At 50.3% G+C, this 20476-nt stretch overlaps 10 protein-coding genes across 10 annotated transcripts; 6 read left to right on the forward strand and 4 right to left on the reverse strand.

The window, feature by feature from the left end:
* Positions 1-269: 269 nt before the first annotated feature.
* Positions 270-1152, forward strand: N7511_007951 (SDR family NAD(P)-dependent oxidoreductase; the record flags this gene model as incomplete). The annotated part of the gene is made up of 3 exons (XM_057130328.1): positions 270-315; positions 369-611; positions 662-1152. 3 exons carry the CDS (start codon positions 270-272, stop codon positions 1150-1152), a joined length of 780 nt encoding a protein of 259 aa, XP_056982111.1.
* Positions 1153-2078: 926 nt separating this feature from the next.
* On the forward strand, positions 2079-3920 carry N7511_007952 (FAD-dependent oxidoreductase; the record flags this gene model as incomplete). The annotated part of the gene is made up of 5 exons (XM_057130329.1): positions 2079-2248; positions 2301-2501; positions 2557-3513; positions 3586-3703; positions 3756-3920. 5 exons carry the CDS (start codon positions 2079-2081, stop codon positions 3918-3920), a joined length of 1611 nt encoding a protein of 536 aa, XP_056982112.1.
* A 636-nt stretch (positions 3921-4556) lies between these two features.
* On the forward strand, positions 4557-5943 carry N7511_007953 (O-phospho-L-serine:2-oxoglutarate transaminase; the record flags this gene model as incomplete). The annotated part of the gene is made up of 2 exons (XM_057130330.1): positions 4557-5321; positions 5374-5943. 2 exons carry the CDS (start codon positions 4557-4559, stop codon positions 5941-5943), a joined length of 1335 nt encoding a protein of 444 aa, XP_056982113.1.
* A 191-nt stretch (positions 5944-6134) lies between these two features.
* N7511_007954 (cytochrome b5 reductase family protein) lies at positions 6135-7337 on the reverse strand (the record flags this gene model as incomplete). Its single annotated transcript, XM_057130331.1, has 1 exon — positions 6135-7337. The coding sequence occupies one exon, from the start codon at positions 7335-7337 to the stop codon at positions 6135-6137; it is 1203 nt and encodes a 400-aa protein (XP_056982114.1).
* A 282-nt stretch (positions 7338-7619) lies between these two features.
* N7511_007955 (putative amino acid transporter) lies at positions 7620-9455 on the forward strand (the record flags this gene model as incomplete). Its single annotated transcript, XM_057130332.1, has 1 exon — positions 7620-9455. The coding sequence occupies one exon, from the start codon at positions 7620-7622 to the stop codon at positions 9453-9455; it is 1836 nt and encodes a 611-aa protein (XP_056982115.1).
* Positions 9456-9765: 310 nt separating this feature from the next.
* On the reverse strand, positions 9766-11687 carry N7511_007956 (glycoside hydrolase family 32 protein; the record flags this gene model as incomplete). Its single annotated transcript, XM_057130333.1, has 2 exons — positions 9766-10130; positions 10190-11687. 2 exons carry the CDS (start codon positions 11685-11687, stop codon positions 9766-9768), a joined length of 1863 nt encoding a protein of 620 aa, XP_056982116.1.
* A 569-nt stretch (positions 11688-12256) lies between these two features.
* N7511_007957 (uncharacterized protein) lies at positions 12257-13975 on the forward strand (the record flags this gene model as incomplete). Its single annotated transcript, XM_057130334.1, has 3 exons — positions 12257-12517; positions 12568-12864; positions 12917-13975. The coding sequence occupies 3 exons, from the start codon at positions 12257-12259 to the stop codon at positions 13973-13975; spliced, it is 1617 nt and encodes a 538-aa protein (XP_056982117.1).
* A 313-nt stretch (positions 13976-14288) lies between these two features.
* N7511_007958 (CeGAL family transcription factor) lies at positions 14289-16587 on the reverse strand (the record flags this gene model as incomplete). Its single annotated transcript, XM_057130335.1, has 5 exons — positions 14289-14555; positions 14616-15213; positions 15263-16276; positions 16327-16418; positions 16477-16587. The coding sequence occupies 5 exons, from the start codon at positions 16585-16587 to the stop codon at positions 14289-14291; spliced, it is 2082 nt and encodes a 693-aa protein (XP_056982118.1).
* A 275-nt stretch (positions 16588-16862) lies between these two features.
* N7511_007959 (amidase) lies at positions 16863-18802 on the forward strand (the record flags this gene model as incomplete). Its single annotated transcript, XM_057130336.1, has 5 exons — positions 16863-17116; positions 17176-17197; positions 17299-17571; positions 17637-17831; positions 17903-18802. 5 exons carry the CDS (start codon positions 16863-16865, stop codon positions 18800-18802), a joined length of 1644 nt encoding a protein of 547 aa, XP_056982119.1.
* Positions 18803-18978: 176 nt separating this feature from the next.
* On the reverse strand, positions 18979-20249 carry N7511_007960 (replication factor C subunit 4; the record flags this gene model as incomplete). Its single annotated transcript, XM_057130337.1, has 5 exons — positions 18979-19204; positions 19263-19685; positions 19739-19838; positions 19897-20117; positions 20167-20249. 5 exons carry the CDS (start codon positions 20247-20249, stop codon positions 18979-18981), a joined length of 1053 nt encoding a protein of 350 aa, XP_056982120.1.
* Between the last annotated feature and the right edge of the window lie 227 nt (positions 20250-20476).

Here is a 20476-nt window from a genome sequence, read left to right on the forward strand (position 1 = left end):
AACAAAGGGATAAAAAGAAGAAGATAACAAGACTGTAGTTCCTGGGAGTGATATTGCTCAAAGGAGTTTCGGAGTTGGCGTTGATGTTCGAATTCGGCCAAGTGCTCTAGCGCTAATTTCCCTTTGTGGTCGACTCACTTCGCCCAAAGTAGTTAAAGAGCTCAAGGTAAATTGGGAAAGAAAAAGGCTCGGCCCGCAGCTTATCTTCTCTTTGCTTTTTGATTCTGCCTCTTCTCTATCAATTCCCACTTGACAGATTATTATACACAATGGTACTCACTACTGGTCTCAAGGGCGCTCATGTGCTCATCACGGGTAAATCGCCTATAATTATTTCCAGATCGACTCTGGTGACTGACACCAGATAGGAGGCACGCGGGGTATGGGAGAGGCCATGGTGCACCAATTCCTTCAGGAGGAAGCCAATGTCTCATACTGCGCCCGAACTGTCACAAATACGGAGTTTGACGAGTTCCATGCGACGCTTCCCGAGAGCAATACCGCTCGCGCCGTTGGCACCGCATTCGATGTAGCTAGCAAAGACGCTCTTGTGCAGTGGGTTGAGAGCTCCGCTGAACGACTTGGACGGATCGACGTGATCATTGCCAATGGTAAGTGCATTGTTACAACACTCAGCCTGGAATATGCTGACATCCTATAGCTTCACCAATGCATATGGAGGGTGAGACAGAGCACTGGGAGAGTAGTTTTGCCATCGATGTAATGGGCTTCGTCGAGCTCGTCAAGGCCGCCACTCCTCACTTGGAAAAGTCCTCGCAGGCATCCATCATCGTGCAGAGCTCTTTCATGGGCCGTGAGTTTTACCGGTCCCCACCTGCAGCTTACGGACCCTGCAAGGCTGCGCAACTCCAACATGTACAGGAGTTGTCTCATTTCTTGGGACCAAAGGGCATCCGGGTTAACGCTATCTCACCGGGACCAATCTTGTGTAAGGGAGGCCCCTGGGAGCTCTATTCTAAGATCAACCCCGAATGGGTGGAGGAACAGCGACTTAAAATTCCTCTGAAGCGGTTGGGAGGTCCGACTGAAGTGGCTAATGCAGCGGTGTTCTTGGCGAGTCCTCTGGCCAGCTTCGTTTCTGGCACCAATATGCTGGTCGACGGGGGAATTCATGTGGGAACTCAGTTTTAGACTCTTACTCGGAATGACATTATAACAACTGCACTCGGAGCGAAATATGAGACAAGAGAACCTGAGCAATGATCATTGTATTTCCATTTACGCGTTCGCGTTGTGTATTCAAATTATGCAATCAGGCCAAAGTAGAGTAAAATCTGCATTTGAATTTGTCCAAATACAACTATGAGAGCCATTCTGCGTTGGTATGTTACAGATCATAGATGAAATGTGTATGCAACGCAATTTGTGGTTATAATTTACATTCTACCCCAAATCATCAGGTAGATATGACTTTCGTTGGTTTTCAGCCCAGGTTTTGTCACCTCGAGGGTGAATTTCATTATTGGATGCTTTAGGTTACATTTTTCGGCAATAATATGAAATGTAGTAAGTAGTGTTGTGGCGTGCGTCAAAGAACCACGATTCGACTTCCAGAACTGTCGAGTCCAAATTTCTCCTATTGTCCGAGAACAACTCAAATACTAAGTTTTATTCGGAGTTTTGATTTCGGAGCCTGAAAGGTTTCCTGCAGGTGGTCGTAGTGGGTCTGCTGTCATATTTTAGGTCGTGCAGCTCGCTTCTCAGACCAAGAGGAGAACTCGTGAACAACCAACATGAATTGCATTAATCGCTGTTCGAGGCATGATTTGTTCCATTTCTATTCCTATCTGGGGCGACGGAAAAATTGTTCTTGAATCTTGTTCGGAAATCGCGTAAGTAGATCTCCTTTGTATGGTTCTCCCTAGGAGATCCTGGAAAAGTCAACTGGCGAGAGACTATAAGAATAGTCCATGGTTATTGAGCAGCACACAAACTAATTATATTTATGAATAAACCTCACTATGCAACTTCATTTATCCCGTTCTATTCGCCTACTATGCATATTTTCTATTTTGCAACGGTCCACGGGCCTACCATCTTCTCCAAACTGTCGATGTATGCCAGGTGACAATTGCTGGCCATCTCTTCACGACTGGGCACGCTTCAACACATCTGTTGGAGGGAGATTGGTTTCTACACAGCCGCTAGGACAGTCCTGCCATGACCCATTCTACTCAGCCAGCGAATGTGACTATCTTAAAAAGCAATGGAAGCATCCAGAGCTCCAGTAAGTAGATCGGTCTTTCTATGTCTAGTCTGCTAACTTGATCATCTGATAGTGATGCGTCCTTTTCCTCTATCATGGCAGCTTCTGTGGCTAATGAAACCTGTGATGCATTTACTCCTCGGTCAAAGCCCTGCACTTTTGGTGCAATGGTGCGCTATGCGGTCAATGCCAGCTCCTCGGAAGACTTTATCAAGACCATTAGATTCTCTCAAGAACGAAATATTCGTTTCGTCATTCGAAACACAGGTCATGAGTATTTATTATGAAGTCTAGATGGCATGTTTACTGGCTAACGATTCCTCTGTTAGTTATTTGGGAAAGTCAACAGGTGCAGGGGCGCTATCTATTTGGACCCATCATCTCAAAGACATTGACTTCCTCAACTATACCAGCCCAGACTACACCGGGCCGGCCGTGCGGATGGCTGCAGGCGTTCAAGGCGTTGATATCTACGAAGCTGCCCATGCCCGAGGGCTGGTTATCGTAGGTGGTGAATGTGCCACGGTAGGCCCCGTCGGGGGCTACACGCAGGGCGGAGGCCACTCTGCTCTCAGCTCTCGTTTCGGCCTTGGTGCCGACCAGGTCCTGGAATGGGAGGTCGTTGATGGAATGGGACGATTGCTGACCGCGTCTCCTACCCAGCATCCAGATCTGTACTGGGCGCTTTCCGGGGGTGGCGGAGGAACATATGGCGTCGTGTATTCCATGACTGTCAAGACATTTCCCGATTTCCCTGTCACCGGTGTCGTGCTTCAATTTGAGAGCAATGCCTCTTCCTCGGGTCGCTTCTTTGAAGCTATTGGCCACTATCATAGTCACTTGCCCACATATACTGCGGCTGGTGGGATGGCCATTGCGCAAATCACACACTCTTCGTTCTTCCTCACGCCACTGACCCTGCCCATGCATACAGCAGCAGAGGCCAAGGCTTTGATAGCACCCTTTCTGCAAAACTTACACGAGCTGAACATCTCCTACACTCTGAACATAACATATTCGTCCTCCTATTTCCAGCATTATATGCAACTCATTGAGCCCAACCCGACGCAGCTGGTTCAAAATGCGCAATATGGCGGTCGACTCATCCCGCTCGAAGTCATCCAGCATAACAACTCACAGCTCACAGATGCTGTCCAGAGCCTGACTGCGGATGGAGTCACATTCGTGGGCATCGGTCTGAATGTCTCATCATCTGTGACAGGCACTATCTGGAATTCAGTCCTACCTGCGTGGCGTACAGCCGCAATGAGTGTAATCCTGTCTACGTAAGCCTTTTCTAACTTTTCAAGGATATATGGAATTTCTTTGGTATACTCGCTAACGCACATATACTCCAGAGACTGGCCTAGCGGTGCAAACCTCACCCAGATGCAAGTCTTAGCAGATCGAATGACGACCAAGTGGGTGCCTATCCTGACACATCTGACTCCACAATCGGGTTGCTATATGAGCGAGGTACGAACAGCACTTCCACGACTGGTGAACCAATAGCTGACAGTAGAAACAGGCGGATCCCCAACAGCCAGACTGGAAGCAGGCCTTCTTTGGCTCCAATTATGATTCGCTGTATGCAATCAAAACCAAGTATGATCCATTCGGGTCCTTTTATGCTCCCACAGCAGTAGGCAGTGATGACTGGCAAGTTGAGGCTGGGCGTCTTTGTCATGTGTGAAACAAACAGTGCAAAATAGATCACGTCATTTGCACGTGACTCGGTATCTGGCCGATGCCGGATCGACTTTGGACAAAAGCATCTCATAATGTAGAACACTTCTTTTACAGTGGAGAGCTGATTGATCGCACTTTCAGGTGCAATTATATTGTGTTTATTTGAACATGATTGCTTCAGACTAGTAGGTTATTCGTATACATCTACATCTCTTGGTTATCGCCGAAAATCACCGAGGAAGTATACGTCTTGACCCCACCAATGAATTTTGTATTGTATCAACGATCAATGAAGAGGGATGAAGTAAAATCCTGGTTATATAGTAGAATATCAAGCTGTTTCATGTATCACCTATATCATCTACAGTCAAAATCTCAATATAGCTTCATGACTCAACCCCGGGGTTCTCATTGACTCATACCCCGCCATAGCCGGAATTGCCTATAAAACTTCCAATAGCATGCTAAACACACATCCGGTGAATATATTGGGTACAATTTCTTCAGCAAAACCCCCAAAACATCTTCTGGTAACAGTATAACCTTGTATAAATACTCCCGGTAGATCCACCGCCGGTCCACACCTGAATCTTTTCCTCCCGCCCTCTCTCATTTCTACACATATCTTCAATCCTCAATCATGCCCTCCAGACAAGAAATCTCGTACTTTGGAGCTGGCCCAGCTCCCCTCCCTACCTCCGTCGTCGAGGCTGGCGCCAAGGCCTTCGTCAATTTCAATGATTGCGGTCTCGGTCTCGGCGAGATCTCCCACCGCTCGCCTACCGCCAACAAGATCCTCGACGATGCCAAAGCCAACTTGACCGCTCTGCTAGATATCCCGGATAACTATGAGATCCTGTTCATGCAGGGCGGTGGCAGCGGTGGTTTCAGCGCGGTCGTGCAAAACCTTGTCTCGGTCTGGATTGAACGTCGCCGTCGCAAGGCTGAGGCCGACGCCCAGGCTGCGAACCCCGGTGCGGAAAAGTCGCAGATTGATGAATTGGTTTTCCAGAGACTCCAGAAAGAGGTTGAGGAGGAGTTGAAGCTGGATTACCTTGTGACTGGATCTTGGTCACTGAAGGCTTCCCAGGAAGCGAGCAAGCTGGTCAGTTCCAAGTTTGTCAATGTTGCTCTTGATTCCCGCAAGGCCAATGGCGGCAAGTTTGGCACTATTCCCGCTGAGGATTCTTGGTCTCTGACCCCTACCAAGAAGGAGGGCGGCAAGGGTTCCGCCTTTGTCTACTTCTGTGACAACGAGACCGTTGATGGTGTGGAGTTCCAGCAATTCCCCAAGTCGTTGGAGGCCCAGGGTCAGGATGCCGAGGACGAGCGCCTTGTTGTGGCTGATATGAGCTCCAACTTCATCAGTCGCAAGGTTGATGTTAGCAAGTACGCCGTCATCTTCGTAAGTGTCCTATCTTCTCGGTGTGGAAGCACTAAGCTAATTATGTATGCAGGGCGGCGCACAAAAGAACATCGGTGTCACTGGTATCACCATTGCCATTGTTCGCAAGGATCTCCTTCCTCCCCAGACTGCGACTCCTCCCCCTGCTCTCCTCCACCGCTTGAACATTGGTGGTCTCCCCGGTCCCGTCGTGTTTGACTACGCCACTATCGCCAAGAACAACTCCCTCTACAACACCCTCCCCATCTTCAACCTCTGGATTGCCGGCCAGGTCATGGCTGACCTTGTCGCCGAATTCCGTGCCGAAAAGGTCAGCGGCCAAGAGGTTGTTGCCAACAACAAGGCCCAGCTTATCTACGGTGTCCTGGACAAGTACCCGCAAGTGTACCAGGTTGTTCCGGATGCCAGCGTCCGCAGCCGCATGAACATTTGCTTCCGAATTAATGGCGGTGACGATGTCAAGGAGAAGGAGTTCATCGCAGGTGCTGAGAAACGTCTTCTCCAGGGTCTCAAGGGCCACCGCAGTGTAGGCGGCATGCGTGCCAGCAACTACAACGCGGTCCCGCTGGAGAATGTGCAGAAGCTGGTGAAGTACCTTGAAGACTTTGCCACTGGACAATAGGATTGAGGATAAAAATTGTGTTTAAGCGAATTCAACCTGGAATTAGCCAGGAACGTGTGATGGGCCACGAAATAGGACTCAAAAGTCCAAGACAGTTGCGACTGTTTATTCAACATAACTCCCCAGTATATCCATGCTATATTATATGCTTTAATGACAAAAGGTTCCGATGTTGGTACAAATATCAGATCTCAGAGCTTCCAAACGCCCCACTCTTTGAGGTCAAGTTCCCGAATCACTCCTTTCAGAGGTCCTTGGAGCTCCTGTCCCTGAGCCCAGAGCTTTGGTCCAGCCATATAGCTGATGAAGCCCTCGGGCCCGGAAACCAAGATCAACTTGCTCTTGCGGGAGCCGTCTGTCGGCGTGGATTGGATCGAGTTCAAGATATCTTTCTTCCCAATAAAAGTGTTCTCCTCGTCCAAATAGTAGTCCACGGTGACCTGCCCAGGGTATTGTGACTTGAGCGCCTCAAGCTCTCGTACGATCCGAGAAGTGTGCTTGTCTTCCATAACAGCAACAGCATCCTGTTTCTTGCTCTCAAGCTCATGACTCTGAGATGAGCCAAACCACCCAGAGAACCAGCCTCGGGCCTGGGGCTTCGCAGAGTCACTCTGACCACCAGCACAGTCATCCTTCAGCCGATTCGCCCATAAAATATGAATCCTTGGTCGACGCTCACGAGTCGTGCGAGTCAAAAGAGAATACCCAGCCTGTAGCGCCGGCGCAATCCCAGTTCCGCCAGCAATAAATAGAATATCGTCTGTTTCAGCCGGAATAGCGCATTCAATCTTCGGGCCACGCATTTCCACATCAGCACCTACATCAATCGTATGCAGGTACCGTGATACCTCACCGAATGGATCCTTGCGGATGAAGAACCGCAAACATCCCTCATTCTCGTCGTCCACGCTTAACGATGTCGCCGCGGTCGTAGGTAGCGGTGTGTAGTCCCGGCCGATCTGTAGCTGCGGCTGCTTGAACATTACACTCCATACTCCGGTCCTCCATGCATCTTCGTAGACGTCGTAATTGTGTTCACTGGGTTTACGCGGTCGCAGGGTGAAGAGACTGCTCGTAGATGACACTGGCTCGCGAGATACGAGGCGGTACTTGGTGAACGTATCTGGATTTAGGGTCGCGGAGTCGGTACTTTGAGACCGGATGTATGCTCCTGCAGCCGCAGCTGTTGCTCCCACGAGTGCAATTCCTAACCAGCGATTTTGACTGGGACGGGGAGACTTTGGGGAGGGAGTCGGGATCGTTGGTTTTGAGGATGAGGTCGAGGCCGAGGTCGAGGAATTCGAGGATGTCGAGAATGGCAAGGATGAAGTCGAGGTATGGCGAGGCCGAGCAACGGCTCTCCAGCCTCTACTCAGACACGGATGAGGCTTCATGGGAGCGTGAAGAAGGAAAAAGAGAGGAATCGCGGGGGGAAGAAGCGCCGATTGGGCGATCGACACTAAATTGCACCCCTTGGCAAGACCCTTTCTCGACTTGATTTCTCTCTTCTTCTTCTTCCTCTCTCTTTCACTCACTCACACACTCTCTCTCTGTCGCTTTTCCACTTTCACTCCCTATCCGCTCGCGTTCGGGCAATGGAGAGACCCCTTCGCCTCTGACGATCTACTATCTTTCGCTATCATCCTCGCATCGCCATCTCTCCTGGAACAAAGAGAATGTCGAACGCCTACACACAAGGAAACAGGAATGGCAACCTCGCTCCTCGAGATTCGCTAGAACTCGCTTCCCTCGCATCGTCCTCACCCGTGTCGGTAGGCTCCTCGCGCTCCTCCTCTCCAGATGGCATCTCCTCATCACGCAAGCTCTCCCTCGAGGATGAAGATCCCCTAGGCGAGTCGCATCGCGATGCAGAGCTCGAATCGGGTCGCTCGAGAGGTCTCCGGTCATATTCTATTTCATCAGCATTCGATTTTGGGCGCACGCTTTTCCCGCTGTCGCAAACGCAAGGTGGATATGCGCCGGTTGGGACTCCGGCCGATCGACAGGTGGATGGATCACTGGAGCGGAATAAGACCTTGACGTATCTGAATGGTCTGTCGCTTATTGTTGGGCTGATTATTGGTTCTGGAATCTTTTCCTCGCCGAGTCAGGTCAATGCCAATGCTGGGTCGCCTGGCGCCTCACTCATTGTTTGGGCTGTGGCTGGTCTGCTGGCTTGGACAGGTGCTGCCAGCTATGCGGAGCTAGGAGGCGCCATTCCGCTCAATGGTGGCTCACAGGTTTATTTGTCCAAGATCTTTGGAGAGCTCCCCGGTTTCCTCTTTACATGGTGTGCGGTGTTGGTGTTGAAGCCTGGGTCGGCGGCCATTATCTCGATCATCTTCGGTGAATATGTCGTGCGAGCCTTTGTCGGTGCTGATGTTGGAGACGTCAATCCGTGGATTAACAAGGGTGTTGCATTTGGTGGCCTTTTGGCGGTTACTCTGCTCAACTGCGTATCTACCAAATTCGCAACCCGCATTGGAGACTTCTTTATGTTCTTCAAATTCGTTGCACTCTTGGGAGTAACTGTCATTGGTGTGATTGTCGCCGTGACTGGTCTGTCGTCCGGAGGAGATGCAAATGAAGAATGGAAGACAACAGGATGGTTTGAGGGCACCAACACTGAGATCTCGGACTTTGCAGTCGCCCTGTATGCAGGACTCTGGGCATTCGACGGCTGGGACAATACCAACTATGTGACTGGCGAGTTCAAGAATCCCAACCGCGACCTACCTCGGGTCATTCACACAGCGATGCCCTTGGTCATTCTATCATATTTGCTCGCAAACGTCTCATACTTCCTTGTTTTGCCTCACTCGACCATCGAGGCTAGCAACACTGTTGCCGTGCAATTCGGCGCAAAAGTCTTCGGTGCTGTCGGAGCTTTGGTCCTCGCTCTAGTCGTCTCAGCCAGCTGCTTCGGAGCTCTCAATGCAACAACGTTCACAAGTGGCCGTTTAGTCTACGCCGCTGGAAAAGAAGGCTACCTCCCTTCATTATTTGGCCGTATAGGCTTCTCCGCCACTCCATCGACAGGCCCTCCACCAGGCGGCAGACTACGCAGCCGCTCTTGGGCTCGCAAATCTCTCTCCCGAGTCTTCGGCGACCAGGCCACACTTGGCCTCACCCCCATCTACGCCATGGCCTTCAACGGCGCCCTCACTACCATCTACATCGTGGTCGGCGAGTTTGGCACCCTGGTCACCTTTTATGGTGTGGCAGGATACACCTTCTACTTCCTCACAGTCCTCGGACTCATCGTCCTCCGCATCCGCGAACCACACCTAGAACGACCCTATCGCACCTGGATATCCACTCCGATCATCTTCTGCTGCGTCAGTCTATTCCTCCTCAGCCGAGCAGTCATTGCCGAACCCCTACAGACCCTAATTGTGGTCGCGTTCATCATAACCGGTGTCCCGGTCTACTACTGGCGCATCTACAAGCGAGACGGTCGCTTCGACTTCCCGAGCTGGAAGTTGAAATTCTGGAAGCGAGGTTCCCGGTAAGAAAAGGATCAGACAAGTAGAGCTTGTCCATTCTTTGCTGTCATGATTATCATACCCGTGTATATATCTGGGGTGTATCTGTTCTGTATTTGCGAGCTTGCTAAATGCATGCCGATTCGGCATACGATTTCATGACCATGGCTAGGCGCGTGCATTTGATTTGATCTTTTCTTACTTGCGAGACTATTGTGCCACGCTGGGTCGGATTCTATCTTGTGTTACTATTGAATTTCTTGTGGCTTCGATGTGCCATGCTCTATACATAATCATAATATTGAGATGCAATATCTATCAATTCAATACATCCTTTTTATACCCCTATTCCATCCCAGATGTCGACTTGAAGAAGGGTGGCTGCTGGCTGTCCTTCGTTCGGGGTGGTATCTCCTTCCGCAAAGAAGATAGGTCCGAAGCAACAGTCGTCAGGGTAATAAATGCGAGTAGAAATGACCGTCCGGTCATTAACGAATACCTCCAAAACGCTGGCATCAAAGAAGGCGTGGACTCGGAGAGTCTCTTCGATTTCTTGGCCCTCATTCGTGAAGGTGAATAGGGTATGCGGTGCGGTTTCGAAGCCTTGGTTTACCTCTGCGTTGTCGAGGTGTGGTCGGTGGATGGTGAAGGTTTCACTGTCTGGGATCCAGCATAGTGTTGTGCAGTTCGGATTTTCGGGGTCTGCCAGAGTGTTAGTTGGTGAATTTATGGGACGGTTCGATTATGTAGGATGGGCTTACCAGATGTATGTGGGATCCTGATGCCCACCCGTGTGCAATTTTGACCGACACTGAACTCGGCGTTCATTTCCCATCTGGTTGACTTGAACGCCTTCATGGCCGTGGGTGCGGTAGTCAGGTGGACATCAACAAGTTGACTCTTCTGGGCACCTTCTTGTAGTCGTGAAAGCCGGCTATCAGGGCTGATCTTCATTGTACGGACAGTCGAAGTGTCTGTTCCTGGTCCATCGGGAATAACTTCAATTGAGGTAATTGAACTCAATGAGGAGTTGCGTGCCTTTTTGACCTTGTTCAAAGTCATCAATCCCACAACACGGGGCAGCGAAGTCAGTCCACTGAAACCTTGACGATGGCGCAGAGAATCAGAGAGATCCTCTTCTGTAATCCATCCGAAAACGATTTGCTGGGAAGTCTGGACATCCCAGAAAGAGTTCGCTGCGTAGTAGCATCCGTGATCGAAGAACCCAGAGAAAGCATACGAAGCCAGGGCGTCATCTGTAGAGTTAGAGCCTCGTTTCTCAGACGCCTTGATAGACATCCAAAGCTGGCCTCGGGGTTCTCGCTTGCTGTCAGCTTCCTGGACTCCGCCTTGAACTGTACCCTGCGAGGGCAGACATCCTTCTGCTCCCATGACGACGAAATCCCGAGAAACATGGCCATCGGATAGAGTCATCATATTGGCAACTTCCCAATTCGCTCCAAAGTCGCCAGACCAGCGCGAAGGTCGAAGATTGAGGCCGACGTCAACCAAAGGGCCGAGGAATTCCCATTGGCGCAGGTCACTAGATTTCACGGTATACACAAAAGCAGTTGGCGTTTTTCCAACAATACCTCCGGATATCAACCCGTATAGAGTTGACGGTGAATCCTTGGAAAGAGGCCCCTCAGCCCAAGTCGTGATACACGGATCTCTCCACCCAGTCACGGTGAACTGCTCAGGGGGGCCAGCGACAATTGGGTTACAATCCTGGCGTTCCCAGGTTATACCGCCATCTTCTGAGACGGCTATACTCAGCGACTCGCTTCCATTGACATATGGTAGCGTGTAATGAAGCGGGAGATTGCTCACGGAGGTGTATATGGCAGTGAGAGACCCCGGGCTGCCAGAAATGTCGGTTGCTCGTAAACATCCCGTGAACACGCCTTGACAGTCATAATCGGCTGTTGGCGTCAGAATCGGGTCCTTGTATGTCGTCCATGATACCAGGTCTGGGGACGTGGCATGGCCCCAGGACATATTGCCCCAGTCGTTGCCTTGCGGGTTCCATTGGAAGGATAGATGGTATAGACCTGTCGCTGGGTCATAGCCGATGCCACATGGGTCATTCATCCATCCAGCTGGTGCGAGGAAATGATATGATGGTCGCCATTGCGTCGGGTTTCGCGGTGCATTCTTATGAGCTGAGATGTCAATCACGTCATGGCTTTCAGATCGTGTTGGCTTTTGCTGAGGTTTCTGGGCAAGTTCAGTCCTCTCTGGAATTGAAGTGCCCGACATATTCGATGTTCAGTTCAAAAGAAAACGCTCAGGATGAAGTAATCGAACGACGTGATGAAGTAGAAGAAATCTCCTAGTCATTCAATCTCCGTCTTGGCGGGACTCTCCTTCCACTTCACACTCGAAGATCAGAAAATTTAGCGGGATCCACTTGGGCAAGAACGCAACAGCATCAAAAGAGCTCATCAGCTCTTCGTAGTGGGGATCTGATGAATGATTTACCGGCAGTTAGTCGGAGACGGGGTTCGGCACATGTCCACGGAGGATTGTCGGCGAGATTGTCAGATCTTCGGCGAAATCAGTCATTGCACCTTCAGGACGATCTCTGGAGAAGTGGAGAATATGCAGGGGGAGCAAAGGCCTGGCAGCAGCTAGTCAAACCCCGGATTCTGGGGCCTGTCATTGGCGTGGAAAGGAGGAGATGGGAAATCTCGGAGAAACTAAAGACAGTTTAGTCCGGGCCAATCTTGGAAATCTGGGGAATCTCTTCCGCTCCATTCTTTCCTGCTTGCTGCTGGCTTGGGGAACATGGATTGACAGTGTGTATATATTGCATCTCGCATCTCCTGATGGCCCCGGTGGCTGTTCGCTCCTGGGACTTGGGGTTGATCTCGCTATTTCGCCATTGGTCCGGCTCGATCCGCGCCATGGGCCAAAAGCAGGATGGCTGCGACGCAGACATTCAGTGTGTTGACTTGTTGCATGAGAAGAGGGTTGGCAAAGCAATCAATGCCCAGTTGATCTTTGCCTGTGCGGTTTTTGGCGCCGCCTCATTTTTGTTCGGGTTTGACGACAAAATCATTTCACCGGTGGCGGCATTGGTTCCTTTTGTGAGTGTCCTGCAGATAGTGACAAGGAACAGCACACTGATATCAATTAGGTGGAGAAATTCCAAGGCCTTAACCCAGTGACTGGGAAGTATGTTCTCACGGCGCGCAATCAATCTCTCGTCTTCTCTCTTCCGTTGGTAGGCTCCGTGATCGGAGCTCTGCTGGCATCACCGTTGAACTTCCACTTTGGTCGCAAGTGGCCTTTACTTGCTGCATTTATTATATCTGTGGGTGGTGGACTGCTTCAGGTCTTTGCCCCGAACCTGGGGGCTTTTGTGGGTGGTCGTTCGATCAATTCAGTTGCATTGGGAATGATCAATGCGACTGCTCCTCTGTATATCGCCGAGGTACATGCTCTTCAAGCGGGCCGAGTTGAATATTTGCTGACTATGTGAACAGGTTGTTCCAGCCTCAATACGAGGAAGATGTGTCAGTTCGACAAATATCCTGAACTTGACAGCCGGCGTCGTAGGGACGGTGGTGGTCTTCAGAACAGATAAGATCGATGGGCTCTTGGCCTACCAGATCCCACTCGCTGTGCAGTGTGCCTTGCCTGTCGTGCTATTCATCTTGACAATACCTCTTCCAGAAAGCCCTCAATGGCTGGTTGGCAAGGGCAAAACCGAACAAGCACGATGCAACTTGCGGAAACTGCGCGGCTTCAGCGATGAAGAAGTAGACAACGAACTTTGTCTCATGGAGCTGAGTGAACAGAATGAACGAGACCTTCAATCTCACACCAAGTTCTGGCACATATTCCACCGAGAACATCTCAAACGAACCCTAACCGCGGGCTCGTTTTTCTCTCTCAATCAAATCTCCGGCATCATCCTCTCAACAACATACGCGACATTATTCCTCAAAGAGCTGGGAGTCGGAAACACCTTCACTCTAACAATTGTCTCATCCTGTTGTTTATTGGCTGGAACCATCACCGCCCCCTTCGTTATCGACCGAGCAGGTAGACGTCCAACAGCCTTCGTCGGGATGAGCATCCTCTTCGTGATCGACATAGTGGCAGGTGGTCTAGCCTTTGTCAAAGACAACAAGAAAGCCACCATGACGATTGCCGTGTTGTCTTTTGTATTCAATTTCTTCTGGGCTTGTTCGTTCTTCTCCTTGTCAAACGTCATGCCATCGGAAATGGCAACCCCTAAACTCCGACACCATACCATGTCCTATACAGTTGCATGTGCCCAGACAACAGCTGTCATTACAACGCTTGTCGTCCCGCAGTTGACTACTGCCGATGCCGCTAATCTCGGCGCAAAGACCTATCTGATCTTTGCGGGTTGTATGGCTGGCATCCTTGTCTTCTTCTATTTCCTGATGCCGGAAACTCGGGGTCGAACTTTTGCTGAAATAGATGAGATGTATTTGGCCAAGATTCCTATGTGGAAGTGGAGGTCGTATAAATCATCCTTTGAGGTGAGGCCTCGCACGTTGAAGAATCCTTGACGTCTTCAATGGTTTACTATATGCGGCGCGTAAATATACTTGATACCCTTACACATACAAACACAAAATACACACTATCTCTCTCATTATTCAACTATGGCTGAGCTATATATCTTACTATGGCTTTTGAAGGAAATGTTCCAAGTACAATAACTTGCCCAAAACCACCTATTCTATTGAACGCAAACAAGAAAGTAGATAATACAAGATACAAGACCACCCAAACTCCATCACATCGTATCCAGACATCATCTGTGTCAACTCCATATATACAAACATTTCAAAAGAGAACACAATCAAATACAACACAAAATCACCGCTGAGGCCACTCCTGGGGCTTAGCTTCCATGATTTGTAGAGAGCGTAGGTGTGCTCTGTACTTCTCCAGATAGGGGTGGTTCCCCCCACGGAAGCTGGTCATGAGTAGCAGGAAGTCCTCTGCCAGAGACTGCGGCGTTGACGTTGTTGCCGGGGCGATGTTCTCGGTGAAGTTCACTGGAATGTCGGTGCCACCGTAAGGCGGGCTGGTATTGCAGAGGATGTTTGTTGCGCAGATGGCGATATCGTACAGTTTTTCGGTCTATTGAAATTGTTAGTATCAAATCATGTCTGCGTGAGGGAGAAATATAGTGAAACAAACAAGACCTATGCCATGGGCCTCCATGGAACTAAGACGTAATGACTGACACAGCTGGAGAGTTGACTCGGCAACAGTAACAGCATATCCAAAGGTCATTTCTGGCCGTTCCGAGTGGATACTCAGAAGACCATGCGTTGAACAGAGAAGCCAGACACGGTTCTGAAGCCATTTTTGGGTAACGAAGACGTCGGCGGCTTGGGTTTCGCGTAGTCCCATGGCGAGAAGAACATTGTTGGTTTCGCCGCGGCCACCCTTGGCTCGTTCAAACCAGTCATAGCCTCTATATCGTTCGGCTTGATTGATTCGACTGAGATTTTGGTGAATCGATAAAGCTTTGGCTTCTGTTAGTCTCCGGCAGTACCCGTTGGTGATGTCGCATCGTCGATTCCAGCAGTCGATTACATCTTCGTCTATGGCGTCGAATAGTTCCATCATTCGCGCGAGTCCCATCATTCCTTCGGCGTCTTTCTCATTGTGGACAATGATTCCAGAGACAACACTGTGCGTTGCACTGTGGATGAAGTCGTGCACTGAACGCATGGTAAACCCTGGTTTTCCCCAGAAAGTAATGGGATGCCGCCGTTGCAAAGCATAGGCTCTATATTTGTGTTAGCATTCTATCCGAGATGTCACAATCTTTGACTCACCTCTCTGTGATGGAAAGAACGAGATAAGTTCGTAACCTCTGACCCTTATCTTCTCCAGACAATTCATGATATGAATCAGGGTCATTCAAACCCAGTGAGGCAGCCAGATCAAGAGCTTCCCGTATCCGCAACCAAGCAGCATTATGCTGATTACTTCCAAACAAACAACCAAAAAGGAAGAAGCTCGTCAGCACAGCCTCGATCGTGGGATTCTCGCCAAAATCAGAACAGCTCCGCATCTTGGTTGCCTCGTGCATCATAGCCCGAGCCTGAAGGGCCCGAGATGAAGTCGTCGGCTGCTCATTAATCTCAATCGGCTGCGTGAGCGAGAACGCACATAGTGACAAGAGCATCGCTCCAAACTGGGGATTCTTGCGGTGCTCCTGAGTCAGCATTGAGGTGTACAAGCCGGACCGGTTGAGAACGGGAATGGTTGGGTGTAACCGATCAAAGTACACGTCAATCCAAGGGATCATGTTGGCTTCGCTGATCGTTGACGGCCAGGAAACCTCACCTTCCTGGTTATCGGAGTGCATGGACCCAACGGTCGGTGAGAAGGGCATGGTTTGGGCCTCTTGGCGAGGCATGCCCATTGTCTGCGCATCAGGCACGGGCTGGATGATGGATGGAAGAGATGGCTTAAGATAGACATTGCTTCCTGGGAATTCAAATACGGGGACTTGGGCATCCAAATGATCTGGAAGCCAATACTCGACGTCGTTTCGTTCATTCCAGCTCATTGCGCTGTTACTGTGGGAGTCCAGGGAGGGGGTTTCCGCGCCCCAGGCTGTCCCTATTGACGTTGGAGGTGCTGATGGCGCCAACCTGGTTGCACCCTCTGCGCCCTCTAGAGGCATGGTGACTTGGCCATGCGCCGAGGGCCACGGTGCGGGCAAAGGGCCCGGCTGCCCGGGCTCCACGGAAGGCGTTGGACTCTGATACTGGAAAGCATTTTGCTTTGGCAGAGCCTCTTCCCCCAGATGAGTTTGCTGCTGGCGAATTTGGGATACGCGACTTCGCGGGTTAGAGTCTTGTTGAGACGGGTGGCGATTCTGCACACTTACTGGCCCGTTGGTCCGCGCTTCTTCTGAGGTTGAAAAAATGTACATTCAAAGCCCATAGACTGGCAGGCCTTGCAGGGCTGCGACAGACTACACTGGAGGCAAGTCAATCCCGATGCGATCCATAAAATTACCAAAAGGGGGGGGCAATACCTTGATCTTGCGAAATTTGCATTGGTCGCAGGCCCGCTTAGCAATTGCCTTGTTCTTGCGGATGGGGCCGGACCCGGTGCTTGAGCTTGAATCCATTAAAGATGTCACCATCCAGAAGATGAAGATCAGAAAGATCGGAAAGATCTAGAAGAGAGCTTCGAAGCTTTGAGGAGGTTGGAGACTTTCGACCCACTTGTCCCCGCTTCCCAAAAGCGTCGAATATTTTGACTCTTTTGAGCTGAGTTGCGCCAAATGGGGAAATGACTCCAACTGATAAGCCTCGGACTACTTTCCGAATGCCAGTCTCGAGATCAGTTGTAGGGTTTGGGGGTTATATATAGAGAGGCCTGCAGGCTTCCCAAGATGCTTTCCCCCAACACTTCACCATGGGCAGCACTCAGGCTTGGCAGCAGATCGTCTCACAGAAACGGACTATTAGGGATCAACTCCTGGCACCATATCTAGTAGATGATATAGATCATCGTCGACCGCGGGTCCAGAATGTCGCAGACCGCAGTCAATTGGCAAAAGATTCGCTGGTCCAGACCATCACCGACATTGATAACATCGCGGTCTTGCTGGAACATCTTGAGAAGGGAGAGTTTCAAGCTGAACAGGTGGTCAAAAGCTATATCAAACGGTATGTCCTCCAAGTATTCCAGCAAGTGAAGTAGGAGGCAAGCTGAACCCTCGAACCAGAGCCGTAGTGGCCCATCAACTGGTATGTCCCGCAAAGACCCGGTCCGATATACTTATCTATCAATTCGATCCAGATATCCATCGGTCGATATATCTCAAAGTGAGTCACTGACCAATGCATAGACAAACAGTCTCACCGAGATTCTCTTCGAAGACGCCATAGAACAAGCAAAGGCCCTAGATGCCGAATTCAAAGAAACTGGCAAGCTCAGAGGTCCACTGCATGGAATCCCAGTTACAGTGAAAGACCAATTCAACGTCAAAGGCGTCGATACAACATTGGGATATGTAGGCCGATCCTTTGCTCCGGCCAAAGAGAACGCCGTACTGGTTCAAATCCTGGAAAGATTGGGTGCCATTATCATCGCCAAGACGAATCTCCCACAAAGCATCATGGTCGGTAGCATGCCTTCTGTATCGTCCACTGAATCAATGAACCTGACATACTGACATACTGCAAGTGGGCTGAAACAGAGAACCCTCTCTGGGGACTCACAACCAATCCTCGAGATCCAAAGTTCTCTCCGGGCGGCTCGACGGGAGGCGAAGGTGCCCTGCTCGCATTGCACGGTTCCCTCATCGGTTATGGAACTGACATTGGTGGGAGTGTGAGAATACCACAGAGTACAGTGGGCCTGTATGGGTTCAAACCTAGCGTGAGTACTGAGTGCAAATTACCTCCCACATTATGCGCGCAAGCTGCATGCAATCGCTCACATAAATACAGAGCGCACGACTCCCATACCAAGGTGTTCCCGTCTCAACAGAAGGCCAAGAACACGTCCCATCTTCAATTGGACCAATGGCGCGAGATCTCTCGTCAATCTGCTACATGAGTCGTTTGTTGGCGGAGAGCCAGCCGTGGGAATTAGACCCCCGCTGTGCTCCTCTGCCATGGAGCCAGGGCACATTCCAGGAAATGCAAAGCAGACCTCTGGTTATCGGCTTGATTTTTGATGACGGCGTTGTGAAAGTTCATCCGCCCATTGCACGCGCCTTGCGTGAAATATCGGCCGTTCTAAAAGCGAACGGACACGAGATTGTCCTCTGGGATACGACTGACCATGCATCTTGCATTGCATTGATGGACCAGTACTATACTGTCGATGGGTGCGAGGATATTCGTCGGGACGTGGCTGCTGCAGGTGAACCATTCATTCCACATGTCGACGCGCTCGTCAATCGCGGCAAGGCAATCTCAGTGTATGAGTATTGGCAGCTGAACAAGCAGAAGGCTGCGGCGCAGAAGAATTATCTGGATAAGTGGAATGCTGTCCGGTCTTCCTCTGGGAAGCCTGTTGACATTCTGCTCAGTCCTACTTTGCCGCATACGACTGTACCGCACCGGAAGTTCCGTTGGGTGGGTTATACTAAGATTTGGAATTTGCTTGATTATCCTGCTTTGACGTTCCCTGTGGACAAGGTTAGGGTCGAGCAGGATGTAACGCCTGAGTATAAGCCGAGGAACCAGCTCGATGAGTGGAATTGGTCTTTATATGATGGGAAGCAGGTGGATGGGTATCCGGTCAATCTGCAGATCATTGGAAAGAAACTTCAAGAGGAGAAGGTACTGGGGGCTGCTACGGTTGTTGAGAAGCTTTGGAAGAGCCATGTTGAGAGCAAGTGAGATATATGCACTGCGTGTTGAGTCACACAGTGGAAGATGATATCGCAGTTGATAGCAATTGATTTTTTGATACATATAACAAGACATAATTCATTACGCAGTTGGTAGGACCTCTGCCTCCAGAGTCACTGGAAAGAAATCAACAAACGCCGTGGGAATATGCAAGACACTGCTGTCTAGGCCTTGGGGGGCTCGAATAGCTCGGGCTTCATGTTAATTCTGCAAAGCTTCGCCACGCAGCCGCTGAGCTGGAGCAGTGACTGCACACCATCCAAGATGCGCATGTGTGTAAATCCGATTTCGCGGATAAACTCCAATTTTGAGTGCTCAGATAGGGTGGGAATAGTCTTGGTGACTCGGAACATGGTGCTGATGATATCGTGGGAAGAGTAGCCGAGAGTCCTGTTAATGTGATTATTAGAAAAGCTTGACCACTCAAGTAGTGTGAGCTCCAACATACCATAGCTCGTTCAATCCCTCCAGAGCAACATCCACCTTGCCCTCCCAGCAAGCCTTGATCATAGCCTGGACCTTGACCGGATGCGGGCTGTCAACCACCCGGAACACATTGTCACCGCTGACGAACCCGAAGCCGGACGAGGTACTCTGCAAGTTGTTGATGGCTTGACGCATATCACCCTCGGCACTGAAAACAAGAGCAGCAATTCCATCCTCGGAGTGCTGGACCTTCTCCGCCTCACAGATCTGCATCAACCGCTTCACAACCTGTGCATCTGTCAAACGGGCATAACGAAGGATAGCACAACGGGACTGAATAGGTTCGATAATCTTGTTCGACTGGTTACAAGCGAAAGCGAATCGAGTGGTGGACGAATAGATTTCCATCGTACGTCGCAGGGCTTGTTGGGCACCGGCCGTCATACTGTGATATGTAAGTTAATAGCCACGTTGCACTTCTCCGCAAGTAACACGTACCTATCGGCTTCATCGAGAATGACCAACTTATGGCGACCTTGGGGCAGTGTCACTTTCTTCTGCGCAAAGCCCTTGATCCGGTTCCGCACCACATCGATACCTAATCGCTAGATCAGCATCTAGTCCTTGCCTAACCGAAGCTAGTGAGTTATACGAACCTCTTTCATCACTGGCATTCAGCTCAAGGACTGCCTCTTTATATGCATCTCCCAACATTTGCCGTGCCAGACATAGCACGGAGGTTGTCTTTCCAATACCCGGCATGCCAGAGATAATAACGTGTGGCATATTTCCATCTTTGGCAATGATTTTTAACCGCTCAATGGTCTCGGTGTTGCCGACAATGTCATCAAGGAAGATCGGACGGTACTTCTCGACCCTGAAGGCTAGGTCAGCTGGGATCTGTGAGCTCAAGAAAAGTCCCTTACCAAGGGAGCTCATAGTCTGCAGGAGCGCTAGCAGTGTTTGCCTTTGCGGCATTGCGCGAAGCGGCAGAGGAGGATTCGGCCATGGTGAATGAAGAAGTCCAAGAAGTCCGAGTCCAAAGACGCGAGAACGCGTGAAGAAGCGATAAACGGCTTATCGGTTGGCCTGTGCTCAACGCTTGATATTCAACTGAGTCTGTGGCTGTTGGACTATTGAGTGGAAAGTAAATAGTGCAGAGTAAGTAGTTAATCATGTAGCTAGTAGTCAGTATGACCAACTGCTCTCAGTTACCGTGAAATGTTCAAAGATAGA

This window comes from Penicillium nucicola, assembly GCF_028828085.1.
Source record: "Penicillium nucicola strain IBT 29836 chromosome Unknown utg000008l, whole genome shotgun sequence".
Lineage (NCBI taxonomy): Eukaryota > Fungi > Ascomycota > Eurotiomycetes > Eurotiales > Aspergillaceae > Penicillium > Penicillium nucicola.